This window comes from Canis lupus, chromosome 10, assembly GCF_048164855.1.
Source record: "Canis lupus baileyi chromosome 10, mCanLup2.hap1, whole genome shotgun sequence".
NCBI classification, from domain to species: domain Eukaryota; kingdom Metazoa; phylum Chordata; class Mammalia; order Carnivora; family Canidae; genus Canis; species Canis lupus.
Genome location: NC_132847.1, coordinates 23,701,967 through 23,716,815, shown reverse-complemented (window position 1 = coordinate 23,716,815; position 14,849 = coordinate 23,701,967). Strand labels below are relative to the sequence as shown.

Genomic DNA, 14,849 nt, shown 5'->3' with positions numbered 1-14,849 from the left:
GAGTGTTCATTTTCCATGGCTTCACCATTACAATTTTTATCAGTTGCATCATTGAATGATCTATCTCATTGTAATGTTTATATTTCTTCTGGATGTGAGATTGGGCTACTTTTTATCTGTATAAAATTCCTACTGGGGTGGTGCCTGGGGGGCTTAGTGGATTGAGAATCTGACTCTTGGTTTTGGCTCAGGTTGTGTTCTTGGGGTCCTGGGATTGAGCCCTGTGTCAGGCTCTCTGCTCAGTGCAGAGTCTCTTTGAGATTCTCTCTTCCTCTCCCCGCTCTAGTCCACTCACTGTCTCAGATAAATTAATCTTTTTAAAAAGTCCTAGTGGGTGCCTGTCTGGCTTAGTCATTGGAGCATGTGATGCTTGATCTCGGGGTTGTTAAGTTTGAGCTCTATGTTGGGTGTAGAAGTTACTTTAAAAAAATAAAATCTTTATTTATTTACTCATGAGAGACACAGAAAGAGAGAGAGACACAGGCGGAGGGAGAGGCAGGCTCCACATGGGGAGCCCAATGTGGAACTCGATTCCAGGAGCCTGGGATCACAACCTGTACTGAAGACAGACATTCAACTACTGATCCACCCAAGCATCCCCCCAAAATAAAATCTTTAAAAGTCCTAGTAATTTAAACTATCTTTTTTTTTTTAATTTTTTAAATTTATTTATGATAGTCACACAGAGAGAGAAAGAGAGAGGCAGAGACATAGACGGAGGGAGAAGCAGGCTCCATGCACCGGGAGCCCGACGTGGGATTCGATCCCGGGTCTCCAGGATCACGCCCTGGGCCAAAGGCAGGCGCTAAACCGCTGCGCCACCCAGGGTTCCCTAAACTATCTTTTAAAAAACTGATTATGTGGGGAAAAAAGTCGGAATTATGGAAGACTCACAATACCTTAAATAAATATGGGTGCCTGGCTGGCTCAGAGCATGTGACTTTTGATCTTAGGGTCATGAGTTTAAGCCCCACATTAAGCATGGAGCCTACTTTAAATAAAGTAATTAAAAAAATAAATATAAGTGGTAAAAAATTTAAGATTTTTAATTTTTACTTTTTATTTATTTTCTTTTATTGTTTTAAAGATTTTAGGGCAGCCCAGGTGGCTCAGTGGTTTAGCGCTGCCTTCAGCCCAGGGCATGATCCTGGAGACCCGGGATCAAGTCCCACATGAGGCTCCCTGCATGGAGCCTGCTTTGCCCTCTGCCTGTGTCTCTGCCTCTCTCTCTCACTCTCTGTCTCATGAATAAATCAATAAAATCTTAAAAAAGATTTTATTGATTTATTTGTCAGCACAGGAGAAGCAGTCTCCCTGCTGAGCAAGAAGCCCAATGCAGAACTCAATCCCAGGACAGCAGATGCTCAACCGCTGAGCCACCCAGGCACTATCCCCCCGCTTTTTTTTTTAATTTTTAAATTTAGCTTCCTCACTTTCCTTCGTGAGTCTTCTATAGTTTTCTAAGTACAGATCCTTTGCCTCTTTGGTTAGGTTTTTTCCTAGGTATCATATGGTTTTTGATGCAGTTGTAAATGGGACTGACTCCTTAATTTCTCTTCTGTCTCATTGTTAGTGTGTAGAATTGCAACTAATTTCTATGCATTGATTATATATCCTGCCACGTTGCTAAATTCCTGTATGAGTTCTAGGAATTTTGAGGTGGAATCTTTTGGGTTTTCCACATCTAGTATCATGTCATCCACGAAGAGTGAGAGTTTGACTTCTTTGCTGATTTGGCTGCCTTTTATTTCTTTTTATTGTCTGATTGCTGAGGCTAGGACTTCTAGTACTATGTTGAACAGTGGTAGTGATAGTGGACATCCCTGACGTGTTCCTGGCCTTAGGGGGAAAGCTCTCAGTTTTTCCTTATTGAAGATGATATTTGTTATGGGCTTTTTGTAGGTGGCCTTATGATACTGTTATGTTTCCTTTATCTCTACACTGTGAAGAGTTTTAATCAAGAAAGGATGTTGTACTTTATCAAATACTTTTTCTGCATCTATTGAGAGGATCATATGATTCTTGTCCTTTCTTTTATTAATGTAGTGTATCATATTGATTGATTTGTGGATGTTGAACCACACTTGCATCCCAGGAATAAATCCGACTTGATTGTGGTGAATAATCCTTTTAATGTCCTATTGGATTCCTGTTGGCTAGTATCTTGATGAGAATTTTTATATTAATGTTCATCAGGAATATTGGTCTATAATTCTTCTTTTTGGTGGGGTCTTTGATTTTGGAATCAAGGTAATGCTGACCTCATAGAAAGAGTTTGGAAATTTTCCTTCCATTTCTATAATTTGAAATAGCTTCAGAAGAATAGGTATTAGTTCTTCTTTTAATGTTTGGTAGAATTCCCCTGGGAAGCCATCTGGCCCTGGACTCTTGTTGGGAAATTTTTGATTACTGCTTTGATTTCCTTGCTGGGTATGAGTCTGTTCAGGTTTTCTATTTCTTCCTGTTTCAGTTTTGGTAGTTCATATGTCTCTAGGAATGCATCCATTTCTTCCAAATTCCCTAATTTTTGGCATATCATTGCTCATAATGTATTCTTATAATTATTTGTATTTCTTTGGAGTTGGTTGTGATCTTTCGTCTTTAATTCATGATTTTATTTATGTGGGTTCTTTCTCTTTACTTTTTGATAAGTCTGGCCAGGGGGTTTATTTATCTTATTAATTCTTTTTTTTTTTTAAAGATTTTTATTTATTCATGAGAGAGAGAGAGAGAGAGAGAGAGGCAGAGACATAGGCAGAGGGGGAGGCAGGCTCTCTCTGGGGAGACTGATGTGAGACTCCATCCCAGGACCTTGGGATCACAAGCTGAGCCAAAGGCAGATGCTTAACCATTGAGCCACCCAGGTACCCCTATCTTATTAATTCTTTCAAAGAACCAGGTCCTGGTTTCATTGATCTGTTCTATTGTTCTTTTGGTCTCTATTTTATTGATATCTGCTCTAATCTTTATTAATTATCTTCTCCTGCTTAGTTTAGGTTTTATTTGCTATTCTTTGTCCAGCTCCTTTAGATGTAAGGTTAGGTTGTGTATTTGAGATCTTTCTTATTCCTTTAGAAAGGCTTGTATTGCTGTATACTTTTCTCTTAGGATGGCCTTTGCTTCATCCCAAAGGTTTTGGACAGTTGTGTTTTCATTTTCATTTATTTTCTGAAGCAATTTTAGAATTATAGTTACTTTTCATCTGGACTACTACATGGCTTCTCATGTGATTTAAATACAAGCTAATTTTATTAGTAAAATGTGATGATAATGTTTAATATATATATTCTAAAGTTGGCATATGATATTAAAGTGAAAATTTATAAATGAGACTACCTAACTGTTCTTTTTTCTTTGGCTGGAACTTTATTTTAAAAAATTTTAGGGGCACCTGGGTGGTTCAGTGATTGAGTGTCCGTCTTTGGCTCAGGGCGTGATCCTGGGTTCCTGGGATCGAGTCCCACATCGAGCTCCCTGCGTGGAGCCTGCTTCTCCCTCTGCCTATGTCTCTGCCTCTCTCTTTCCGTCTCTCTCATGAATGAATAAATAAAATCTTTAAAAATTTTTAGAAGAGATATTTTACATATTTCTCCATGAAAAAAGTATTTATTCTTGTTTGTTTCAGACCTGTAGATATCTGGGCTTTGGGTTGTATGATCATTGAGATGGCCACTGGAAATCCCTATCTTCCTAGCAGTTCTGATTTGGATTTACTTCATAAAATTGTTTTAAAAGTAGGTAGGTACTACTGAAATACACTGTTACATAACTAAAGTAAATATTGCTATATCAGTTGTGCTTGATTTTCAGTTTCAGAGTTTTTTCTTTATATGAACAGGGAAGCACATTGTTTTGATAGATGGCAGGAAGTGTTCACCTTGTGCTGATAAAGAAGGTAGAAAATTCATCTGTTTTTGTAAATATTTTCTTTGCCAGGTTGTAAATAGCTAAGTCATTTGATAATGGCTGATACTAAGAAAAATGGTGCCATAGGAACCCACTTCAATTTGTCTAAAAGTTGTTTTGAAATTTTGGTTTCTACAAGTATTTGCGTCTCTCAAAGAGGACTTTATTTTTTTCTTTTCTTTTCTTTTTAAAAAGATTTGATTTATTCATTTATTTGAGAGAGAGGGATAAGCAGACCCCCTGCTGAGCAGGGAGCCTGATGTGGGCCTGGATCCCAGGACTTTGAGATCATGACCTGAGCTGAAGGCAGGCACTTAATCAACTGAGCAAACCCAGACACCCTTCAAAGAGGACTTTTAAAAAATAGAGTTGATCTAGATTTTTTGTAAGCACTTAGAGATAGAAAGTTACTTATTGAGAAAACTTTTTTTTAAAACGACAGTGGATATCCAGGTAGCTAAATAACTTATCCAAAAATACATTTGATGAGCAGTTTTACTTATTTGATGATCTGCTTTGACTACCCAAACATTTTGCTGGATAACCTTGATCATGGAGTTTCAATTTTTTTTTTTTACATATTTCTGAATGATGAGCTTGAGGAGCTCCTTTTGTGGTAGAGAAGCTATACATAAACATGTAATTACAGGATCATGAGGAGGATACTGTATATGACTATAAAAATCATGAAGTATGGATAAACATTAATTAAAGATACAGTTTGAAGTCTTAAAGCATCACACCTTTTTTGGTTATCTTTAAAGTTCTAATTATGAGAGTAATGTTAGAAAAAATGTTAGAGGTGGGACTAATTCTGTCACTTTCCAGGTAAGGAAACTTAGAGAAGAAGCATAGAGAGGGAAGGAATTTGCCCAGGGTCACAGAACTAGTTGTAGCAAAACTGGCACTGGGACTTAGCTCTCTCCATTCCTATTTACAATTCTTTCTATTCTACCTCTACTCTATAGCCTTGTTTCTTTGTAATAAATAATGTTTGAATAAGGCTTTGAAGCTGTTTGAGTAAGGCTTTGCTGATAAACACTTGTTAGACCATTTAGATACCCATATAGAAATGTGTAAGAGTTTGTGCTTTTCCTGATAACATTATATATGTCTTATATTTGGGGAAATGAAAATGAACCTGGTGGTTTTAAATTTTCTACTGCCTACATGCTATCAAGAGATTACTGGGGAAACTTCCAATTTTTTTGCTATATTCAGATGGTTTCTTATTCAACCTTAAAAATTAAAAGAACATGGGATTCCTGAGTGGCTTAGTGGTTGATACTCTGCCTTTGGTTCAGCATGATACTGGAGTCCTGAGATTGAGTCCCGCATGGGCTCCCTGCATGGAACCTGCTTCTCCTTCTGCCTATGTCTCTGCCTCTCTCTCTCTGTGTCTCTCATGAATAAATACACAAAATCTTAAAAAGAAATTAAAAGAACATACTTGTTATTCTCTTTTTAGTAATTTTTTCTTTTTAGTAATTTAATGCAGACCACATAGTAACTTGTTTATTTTGATTGTAGATTAATTTCCCTGTTTTCTTATATTCATATTTTTTTCTTTTTTCAGGCAATTTGACACCTCACTTACAGAATATCTTTTCTACGAGTCCCATTTTTGCTGGGGTGGTTCTTCCTCAAGTTCAACACACCAAAAATGCAAGAAAAAAATACCCAAAACTAAATGGATTGTTGGCAGATATAGTTGACGTATGTTAAGAATTAAGGACTTATTTCTGGGAAATTTGCATAAATTATAATATAGTTTTGTTATTATTTTAATGAAATTCTAAAAGGATTCAATAACATTCATTTATATTATCTCTTAAAAGTTACTGTATTTCTACTTTCTGTCTTTAGTCCAGAAAAATTAAAATTCATAGATTGTTAGAACTGAAAACTCTCTAGGATGATCCTGTCCATTATTTTTAGTTTATCCCAATTTTAATGATCATTAGGGATAAATTGGAAAATTTTGAAGGACTTAACCATGTTTATCACCACCTTTTAATAGCCAGTCTACCCAAGTTCCTTGTGTACTTGTATCCTGAGAGATCTACTAGGCATTGACAACTGCAGTTTTAATGTTGTTTGAGGTATACCAATGCCAAAATTTACCTTGAATTTGGAGAAAACAAAAACATTATACTATATATAATACTTGCTAATTATTTTTAAATGTAAATTTCTTTTTGAACTAGGTAATAAAGATAGTAACATACTTAGTGCAAAATTCAAAAAGTAAGAGAATTTACTGTGGAAAGTAATGTTTTTCTATTTATTTTGTCTATCTAGCTAATTTCCTTTCCCAAGGTCAACTGAAGTATCTTATTTCTGATGTATAGCCCTTTAAAAAAAGTGGTTACCTAAATTTCAAAGTAAGTATGGTGTAGTGTTTATAGGAAGGAGCTCTGGAATCACGTAGACTAAAACTCAGCTCTGTCACTAATTAGCTCTGTAACCTTGGGAAAGTCACTTAATCTCTGTGACCCAGATTACTGGGCTATAAAACGACATTAACAGTCTTTATTTTGGGGGGCTGGAGGATTAAATGAAGTAATGGTGAAAATGTTCTAAGCACAGGGCCTTGATTAAGCTGTTGACAAATTTTGTCAATTTTAATTGTTGCTGTTATTGTTTAGGTAAACTTGTTAAACATATAATATGTAGCATCTAAAGACTATTCTTTCTTTTTTTAAGATTTTATTTATTTACTCATGAGAGATACACAGAGAGAGGCAGAGACATAGGCAGAGAGAGAAGCAGGCACCCTGTGGGGAGCCTGATGTAGGACTCGATCCCAGGACCCTGGGATCATGACCTGAGCCAAAGGCAGAATCTGCTCAACCACTGAGCCACCCAGGTGTCCCTCTAAAGACCATTCTTAATGGGGAAAAATTATTTCATTGGTATCTGGAGAAAACTAGAGTTTATTAATAATCTGATTTGTCGGGGTCCCAAGTAGCTCACACAGTTGAGTGTCTGACTCTTGTTTTTGGCTCAGGTCATGATCTCAAGGTTGTGAGATTGAGCCCCATCATGGCCTCCACCCTCAACAGGGAGTCTACTTAAGATTCTCTCTCTCTCTGGAGGCACTTGGATAGTTCAGTTGGGTAAGTATCTGACGATTGATTTTGGCTCAGATCGTTGATCTCATGATTGTGAGATCAAACCCAGAGCTGGGCTCTGCACTCAGTGAGGAATCTGCTTGAGATTCTCTCTCCCTCTCCCTCTGCCCCTCCCACTCATGCTCACTCTTGCTCTCTCTCACTCAAATAAATAAATATATTATTTTAATGAATGAATTTAATGAAACATTCACATGGTAGGAAACTTTATAATTTCTTTTTTGTTTTTTAAAGATTTTATTTATTTGTTTGAGAGAGAGAGAGAGTGCATGAGTAGGGGGAGAGGGGCAGAGGGAGAAGCAGGCTCCCCACTGAGCGGAGAGCCTGACTTGGGGCTTGATCCCAGGACTCTGAGATCGTGACCTGAGCCTAAGGCAGATGCTTAATTGACTGGCCACCCAGGTGCCCCTTTATTTATGTATCTCATTTATTTTTTACTTTTGTAGCCATAGTGTCCATTTTCCAATTTTATGACTGCTGAGGTATTCTGACACCCTGTCTTAAAACCTGAGTTGATGTGTGGTGGGAGCCGCCGGACACTTAAGATATTTTCACTTAAGATATTATTCTTTTTTTAAAAAACTCCCGCCTTTTTTGTATATGTAATGATGAAACATGCTCTAATGGTTGAACAAGGAAGGAGAAAGAAAGACTTTAATTTCTGAGTGGAGATGTCTCCTTCTTTGTAGAAAAGTAGATCAAGACTGTTATCAAAATTTTGTCTGTTTTATTGCACCTGACTTTAGGATCCCCCCAAATTTTGTGACCACTTTGTGCCTTTCTTTCTAGAATTGTAAGTTGAACCCAAAGTTTAGTACCTGTTTACACTGTGAAATGGACATTGTTACAGAGAACACACCGGAGCCTTTCTTACTATTAAGCAAATAATGCCTATGTGAATGTATGATCTGTGGAAAAGCCCCTGTATTTTTACCTGCTGATGCTGTTCTGTTGGAGAATAAATTTTGGATATTTTAAAAAATTTCCCCCAACAAAATAAAATAAAATAAATCTTAAAAAAAGAATTGGGGGGCTCCTGGGTAGCTGTGTTGGTTGAGTTTCTGACTCTGGTTTTGGCTCAGGTCATGATCTCAGGGTACTGAGATTGAGCCCCACAGCCAGCTCTGCACTCAATGTAGAGTCTACTTGTACGTCTCCTTCCCCCTAGGCTCCTTTCGCTTCTCACGCTCTCATTCTCTCTCAAATAAATAAAATCTTTTTAAAAAGTAGAAGAATCAAATTTGTTTACTACATTTTCATTTGAATTTATTTTTTATATCATAGTTTTAATTATACAGAGAATACATAATGATTATAGAAAAAGTAGAGAATGCATGATAAAAAGAAGTTAAGATTTTTCCCAACTCCTACACTCTGGGAAAAATTACTATTGACATTTTGATTTATATACTTCTAGACTTTTGTGAACCAAATATGTGCATAGAAATTTAAGCTTTTTTTCTCCCCACCCCCTGAAATTTATGCTTTTAAAAGATATCATACTTCACATAGTTATGTGACCTGTTTATGTTATGTAACCATGTCAGTGAATATGGAACTACATCATAATTTTCAGTGGTTGCATAGTATCATATATATATATCAACAGCCTGACTGTTCCATAGTTTAACTGATTTACAATTTTGAACATTTGTTTTCAGGTTTTCTCTTTTGGTAAAGATGCTTTAGTGAACATTTTTTAAATAAGTCTTTTTGAACTTGTTTTATTATTTGTTTAGGATAAATTCCTAGAATTGTGATTAGTGGGCCACAGTGTTTATACTTTTTCAGAATTTTTAAATCTATTTTGCTATTTTTTCCTCCAGAAAGATTTTACTGATTTATGTTCAAGTACTCTCAAATAACACTGGATATAAATTCCCACTCTCAATCTAACATTGGATACTATAATTTTAAACATATTTTCCAATTTTTTTATAAAGATTTTATTTATTCATAGAGACAGAGAGAGAGAGAGAGGCAGAGACACAGGCAGAGGGAGGATAAGCAGGCATCATACAGAGAGCCTGACATGGGACTCGATCCAGGGTCTCCAGGATCACACCCTGAGCTGCAGGAGGCACGAAACCGCTGCGCCACTGGGGCTGCCCATTTTCTAATTTTTTTAGAGTAATCTCTATATCCAACGTGGAGCTCAAACTCACGACCCCAAGATCAAGAGTCACCATACTCAAAGAAAAAAAAAAAAAAAAAGAGTCACCATACTCTACCAATTGAGCCAGCTAGGCGCTTCAAAATATTTGCCAATTTAAGATGCTTAAAATAGCATCCTTTTTTTAGTTGCACTTATATCATCACAGGAAAGGTTGAACATTTTACTAATATTAATTGGCCATTTGTATTTCTTATTTTAAGAATCATTAAACTGGGGACACCTGGGTGGCTCAGTGGTTGAGTGTCTGCCTTTGGTTCAGAGCGTGATCCCAGGGTTCCAGGATTGAGTCCCACATAGGCCTCTCTGCGAGGAGCCTGCTTCTCCCTCTCTATGTCTCTGCCTTCTCTCTGTGTCTCTCATGAATAAATAAACAAAATCTTTAAAAAATCATTAAACTATTTCTCAGACTATCTCTTTTCATATAGATTTGTAAAATAATAGGCATATTAGTCTTTTGTCACGTGTATTGTAAATATTTTTCTTCACCTTGAATAATCCAGTGACTTAGAATGCCACATTTAGCATACACAAAATGCTTATATACGCTTGGGTCTGTTTCTTTTTCATTGATTTCTTTCTTTTTTCTAGTATAAACATCAGTTTGATTATTGTAACTTTAAAATACATCTTAATATCTGGGGCAAAGCATGTATCATTTCCTAGATTTAAATTCTCTAAATAACTTTATTGTGATGTAATTATGTACATTAAACTACACATACTTAAAATGTATAATTTGATGAGTTTTGATAGATGTATACACCTATGAAACCACCATCGCAATCAAGATATCTAACATTTCCATCACCCTCCAAAATGTCCTTTTTTTTTTTTTTTAAAAAGATTTTATTCATGAGAGACAGAAAGAGAGAGAGAGAGAGAGAGAAAGGCAGAGGCACAGGCAGAGGAAGAAGCAGGCTCCATGCAGGGAGCCTCATGTGGGACTCGTTCCCGGGTCTCCAGGGTCAGGCCCTGGGCTGAAGGCAGTGCTAAACCACTGAGCCACTCGGGCTGCCCCCAGAATGTCCTCTTATCCTTTTACAATTCATCTTTTCCTCCATTTCTGTTCCCAGACAACCTCTAAGTTGCTTTTTATCACTATAAATTAGTTTACATTTTCTAGGATAGGTATATATATATGGAATTACATAGTATATATACTCTTTGATACAGCATTATGGTTTAGAGATTCATTCATGTTTTTGTGTGTTTCATAGTGAATTCCTTTTTATTGCTGAATAGTACTCCATTGTACAGATGTATACAATTTTTATTAATCCATTCCCTGTTTTGGGTTATTTTCTATTTTTGTCTGTTACAAACAAGTGCTATGAACATTCATATGCAAGTCTTTGTAGGTGTATTTTTTTATCCTTCTGAGTAAGAGTGGAATGGTGGGTTTAAGCTATGTGTATATTTAAATTTTTTTAAATTTTTATTTATTTATTTATGATAGTCACACACACACACACACACACACACACACACACACAGAGAGAGGCAGAGGGAGAAGCAGGCTCCATGTAGGGAGCCCAACGTGGGATTCAATCCCATGTCTCCAGGATCGCGCCCTGGGCCAAAGGCAGGTGCCAAACCGCTGCGCCACCCAGGGATCCCCTGTATATTTAATTTTTAAAGAAACTGCCAGTCTGTTTCTCAAAGTATCATATTTTACATTTTCCAAACTAGGGCATGAATATAAATTTTCTTTTTTTAAAAAAAGACTTTACTTATTTGAGAGACAGAAAGGTAGCAAGAGCAAGCACAAGTGGACGTAGGGTGTGGAGAGGGGGAGAAGCTGGCTCCCCACTGAGCAGGGAGCTGGATGTGGGGCTTGATCCTAGGACACCAGGACCATGACCCAAGCTGAAGGCAGATGCTTAACCAACTGAGCCACCCAGGAGCCCCAGATTTAAAATTTAAAATTATTTTATTCAGAGAAAGACTCATTTGTCTGCCTCTAATAGGCTATGACTTGAGCAGATTTTTAAGACATTTTTATTAGTAAGTTTTACTGATGGATTACTATCATATTCTAAAATAAGCACATATATTTAGTTAGTTGCAGTTTTAACAGTCAGGGTATTCCTTCATCATAAAGTAGATAATACATTCAGTTTTGCTTTGTGAGTCAATGTATTATTATTGTGGTAAAAAACATAACATGAATCTACCCTCTTACCAAATTTTAAAATGTGTAGCACAGTACTATTAGCTATATTCTTTTTTTTTGTATAGCAGATCTTTGCAAGTTTTTTCATGGATCAGTTTGAGCATATACATTTTGAAATAAGCAAAAATGTAATATTATATTAAATTACCATTGATTTTCTGGATTTAATTCTACTCTTCTATTTGTTAGATCTAGACAAATAACTTCACTTCTCTGGGCATCAGTCTCCTTACCTGTACAATGGGAATAGTAATAATACCTACCTTGTAGAGTTGTTGTTGGCGTCAAGTAATAGGAAAAGGATAAAAAAAAAAGGAAAGGTCTAGGTAGAATGTTATGTGGCACATAGTAAACATCAATAAAACTTACCTATTACTATGTTTTGCCTTTTTCTAAGGGAAGAAATGAAAACTATAAATAGCTTTTATTAAAATACTGTCTTTAATATTTTGGTTAAAAATATCTTCTATTTACAACTAGTTATTTGATTATATATAAATTTATGATATTTGACTTATTTTCAAAACTCATCCTTCCATCATCTGTTTTTGTTTTGTAGGTTTGTTTGTTTCTCTATTCAGTTGAAGTATTCCCAAGATAGGGAAACAAAAAAGAGCTGTTCTCATAATGGTTTATTGAAAGATTCAGGGGTTTGAATGTTTGTGAAGTTGTGTTATGCCATAGAAAAGGCACTGATGGGTAGCCCAGGTGGCTCCGCGGTTTAGCGCCGCCTTCGGCCCAGAGTGTGATCCTGGAGACCCGGGATTGAGTCCCACATCTGGCTCCCTGCATGGAGCCTGCTTCTCCCTCTGCTTGTGTCTCTGCCTCTCTCTCTTTCTTTCTCTCTCTCTGTGTGTCTCGCGTGGATAAATAAAATCTTTAAGAAAAAAAAAAAAAGAAAAGGCACTGATTAAGATTCAGACAATGAGTTAAGATTCTCATATAGTAAATCACTGATTATGCTTCTAGCTCTATAGAATGGAAGTAATAATCCATGAACTTTCCACTTTACAATGCTGATACGAGGATCAAAATGAACTAATTAATTTCTGCTAATTCCAACAGAAACAGACTGACTTCTGTTTTGGCTAGAATCTTAGGACATTTGAACTATAATAATGCTTTACCCAGTACAAATTTCTTAGGGAAATAAATGGTCAGAACTCACTGTCAGATGGGATCCCTGGGTGGCGCAGCGGTTTGGCGCCTGCCTTTGGCCCAGGGCGCGATCCTGGAGACCCGGGATCGAATCCCACATCGGGCTCCCGGTGCATGGAGCCTGCTTCTCCCTCTGCCTATGTCTCTGCCTCTCTCTCTCTATCTCTGTGTGACTATCATAAATAAATAAAAATTAAAAAAAAAAAGTTAAAAAAAAAGAACTCACTGTCAGAAATTCCTAAGGTCTAAAGCCTTCTTTTCAAGATCATTTTAAAACTCTGGGTGATTATTTACTTCTACATATGTCAAATGAATTTAATTTTTACCTTATAGAGCCCTGTTAAGACCTTATTTAATGTTAGAATCTTTTTTTTTTTTTTTCATTTTCTAGGCTTGTTTACAAATTGATCCTGCTGAGAGGACATCATCTACTGATCTTTTGCATCATGAGTACTTTACTAGAGATGGATTTATTGAAAAGTAAGCAAGTGAAGTGTGGACTTCTTAGTGTTTTATGTTAGGGAATTCTACTAGCATGAGAATTGTTAATGTTACACACACACACAAAATCAATTTAAGCAAGAATTTTACTGAGTTCCTCTATTAACTAGGTCTATCGTAGACTTACAGGTGTCCTAATGAAAATTCTACTAATAAAAATAATTGTAGTTAACATTCATTACAGTTACAATGTCCTACGCGGTGTGCTAAGCTTTTTATACACATTTTCAATGGTAATCATAAACCTGAAGATAGTAAATAAACAATCAGTACTTTTTAGCTTTATTTCCATTTGGACCTCTGAATAGTCTAGATTTTCCTTTTCTGATAGCATCTCTGATCTATATGTTATAATTGGCATTTATTTCCCAAATGATTTTTTTCTCTGCTTTATTTACTCTCTGTTGTAGTGTTTGTTGTCATATTTTTCCTGCCAAAGTGAAAGTTCCCTGAAGAGAGGGACCATGCCTCTAGCCCTTCTGTGTTTTACATTATATGTATAATATATAATGACAGTGTAGATATAGAAATCAACTGTATTTAAAAAAAATGTTTATTTAAATTCAACTTAGTTCACATATGGTATATTATTAGTTTCAAGGGTAGAATTTAGTGATTCATCAGTTGCATTTTACACTCAGTGCTCATCATAAGTGCCTTACTTAATGCCCATCACCCATTTAGTCCATCCCCCTCACTTCCCTCCAGCAACCCTCATTTTGTTTCCTAGAGTTAAGAATCTCTTATGGTTTGCCTCTCTCTCTGTTTTTATCTTATTTTATTTTTCCTTCCTTTCTCCTATGTTCATCTATTTTCTTAAATTCCACATATGAGTGAAATCATATGGTATTTGTCTTTCTCTGACTGACCTATTTGGCTTAGCATAATACCCTTTAGTTTCACCTATGTTGTTGCAAATGGCAATATTTCATTCTTTTTGATGGCTGAGTAATATTCCATTAAATATATACCACATCATCTTTATCCATTTATCCATTGATGGACATCAGGGCTTTTAATGTATTTTGCCTAAAATCAGCTATATTTCTAAAAAACACCATTTTCTATTTGGGCTTTGAAAGAAATAGAAAAGAGTTTTCTTTAATTGCAGAGTCATTCAGTTGGGCTTTGAATGTGAGGTCAGAAAAGATGGACATCATTTAAAATGTGATGGACTTTTCAAAAAAATATTTAAATTTAAATATTTAAATTCAGTTTGCCAATAAAAATGTGATGGACTTAAGATTAGGCACAGAAAAGTTCCGGAACAACCATTGAAGACAGACTAAAATAGAAAAATGCACAGAAAAGAGAATCCTTTAAAGTATTTAGTGTTAAGTTTTTTAGTAAATAGATGGAAATGAGACCGCCAAGGCAAGCGAGAGTCCAAGAACAGATTTTATTGCAGGCACCCTCAGGCGAGGTTCCACGACTCATGCGGGAAAGAGAGTGAGTCGGGGAAGTCGCGCCAAGACAAGGTGGTAGGGGGTTTACATAACGTTGTAAGGCAGAATGGTTTCCTATTGGTTGGCTCATATGCAAAGGAAGGATTGCAATCCAACCAGTCAGAGTGACCCTCACTATGCAAAGGAAGGATTGCGATTCGACCAGTCAAAGGTGACTTCCTCCTCTGGGGTTTGAAGGGCATTGGGTTCGGTTGGGGAAGTCCAAAGGAGACGTGTAAGGGTCTGCTCAAGCGGTCAGCAGGTCATTGGTCCATTGGCATCCCAAGTGGAGGTGGTGACAGGAACCTCAGCCATTTTGGCGTATCTGCCATCTTGAGGAGTTTCCCTTCCCGCCT

At 36.5% G+C, this 14,849-nt stretch overlaps 1 protein-coding gene and 1 long non-coding RNA gene across 30 annotated transcripts in view; both read left to right on the top strand.

The window, feature by feature from the left end:
* Positions 1-14,849, top strand: part of CDKL3 (cyclin dependent kinase like 3) — a 108,235-nt gene that overhangs the window by 31,309 nt on the left and 62,077 nt on the right. For all 29 annotated transcript variants that reach the window (XR_012037881.1, XR_012037880.1, XR_012037882.1 and 26 more), the window contains 3 exons: positions 3,626-3,738; positions 5,483-5,622; positions 12,939-13,027. Coding sequence is in view for 25 of the 29 variants with exons in the window: in XM_072841044.1 (XP_072697145.1) it covers positions 3,626-3,738; positions 5,483-5,622; positions 12,939-13,027 (342 nt within the window). In the remaining 4 variants the exon portion in view is untranslated. The remainder of the gene's footprint in view (positions 1-3,625; positions 3,739-5,482; positions 5,623-12,938; positions 13,028-14,849) is intronic.
* LOC140641354 (uncharacterized) lies at positions 6,082-9,308 on the top strand. Its single transcript, XR_012037888.1, has 2 exons — positions 6,082-6,290; positions 7,830-9,308. It is a non-coding gene; the product is annotated as an uncharacterized lncRNA (long non-coding RNA).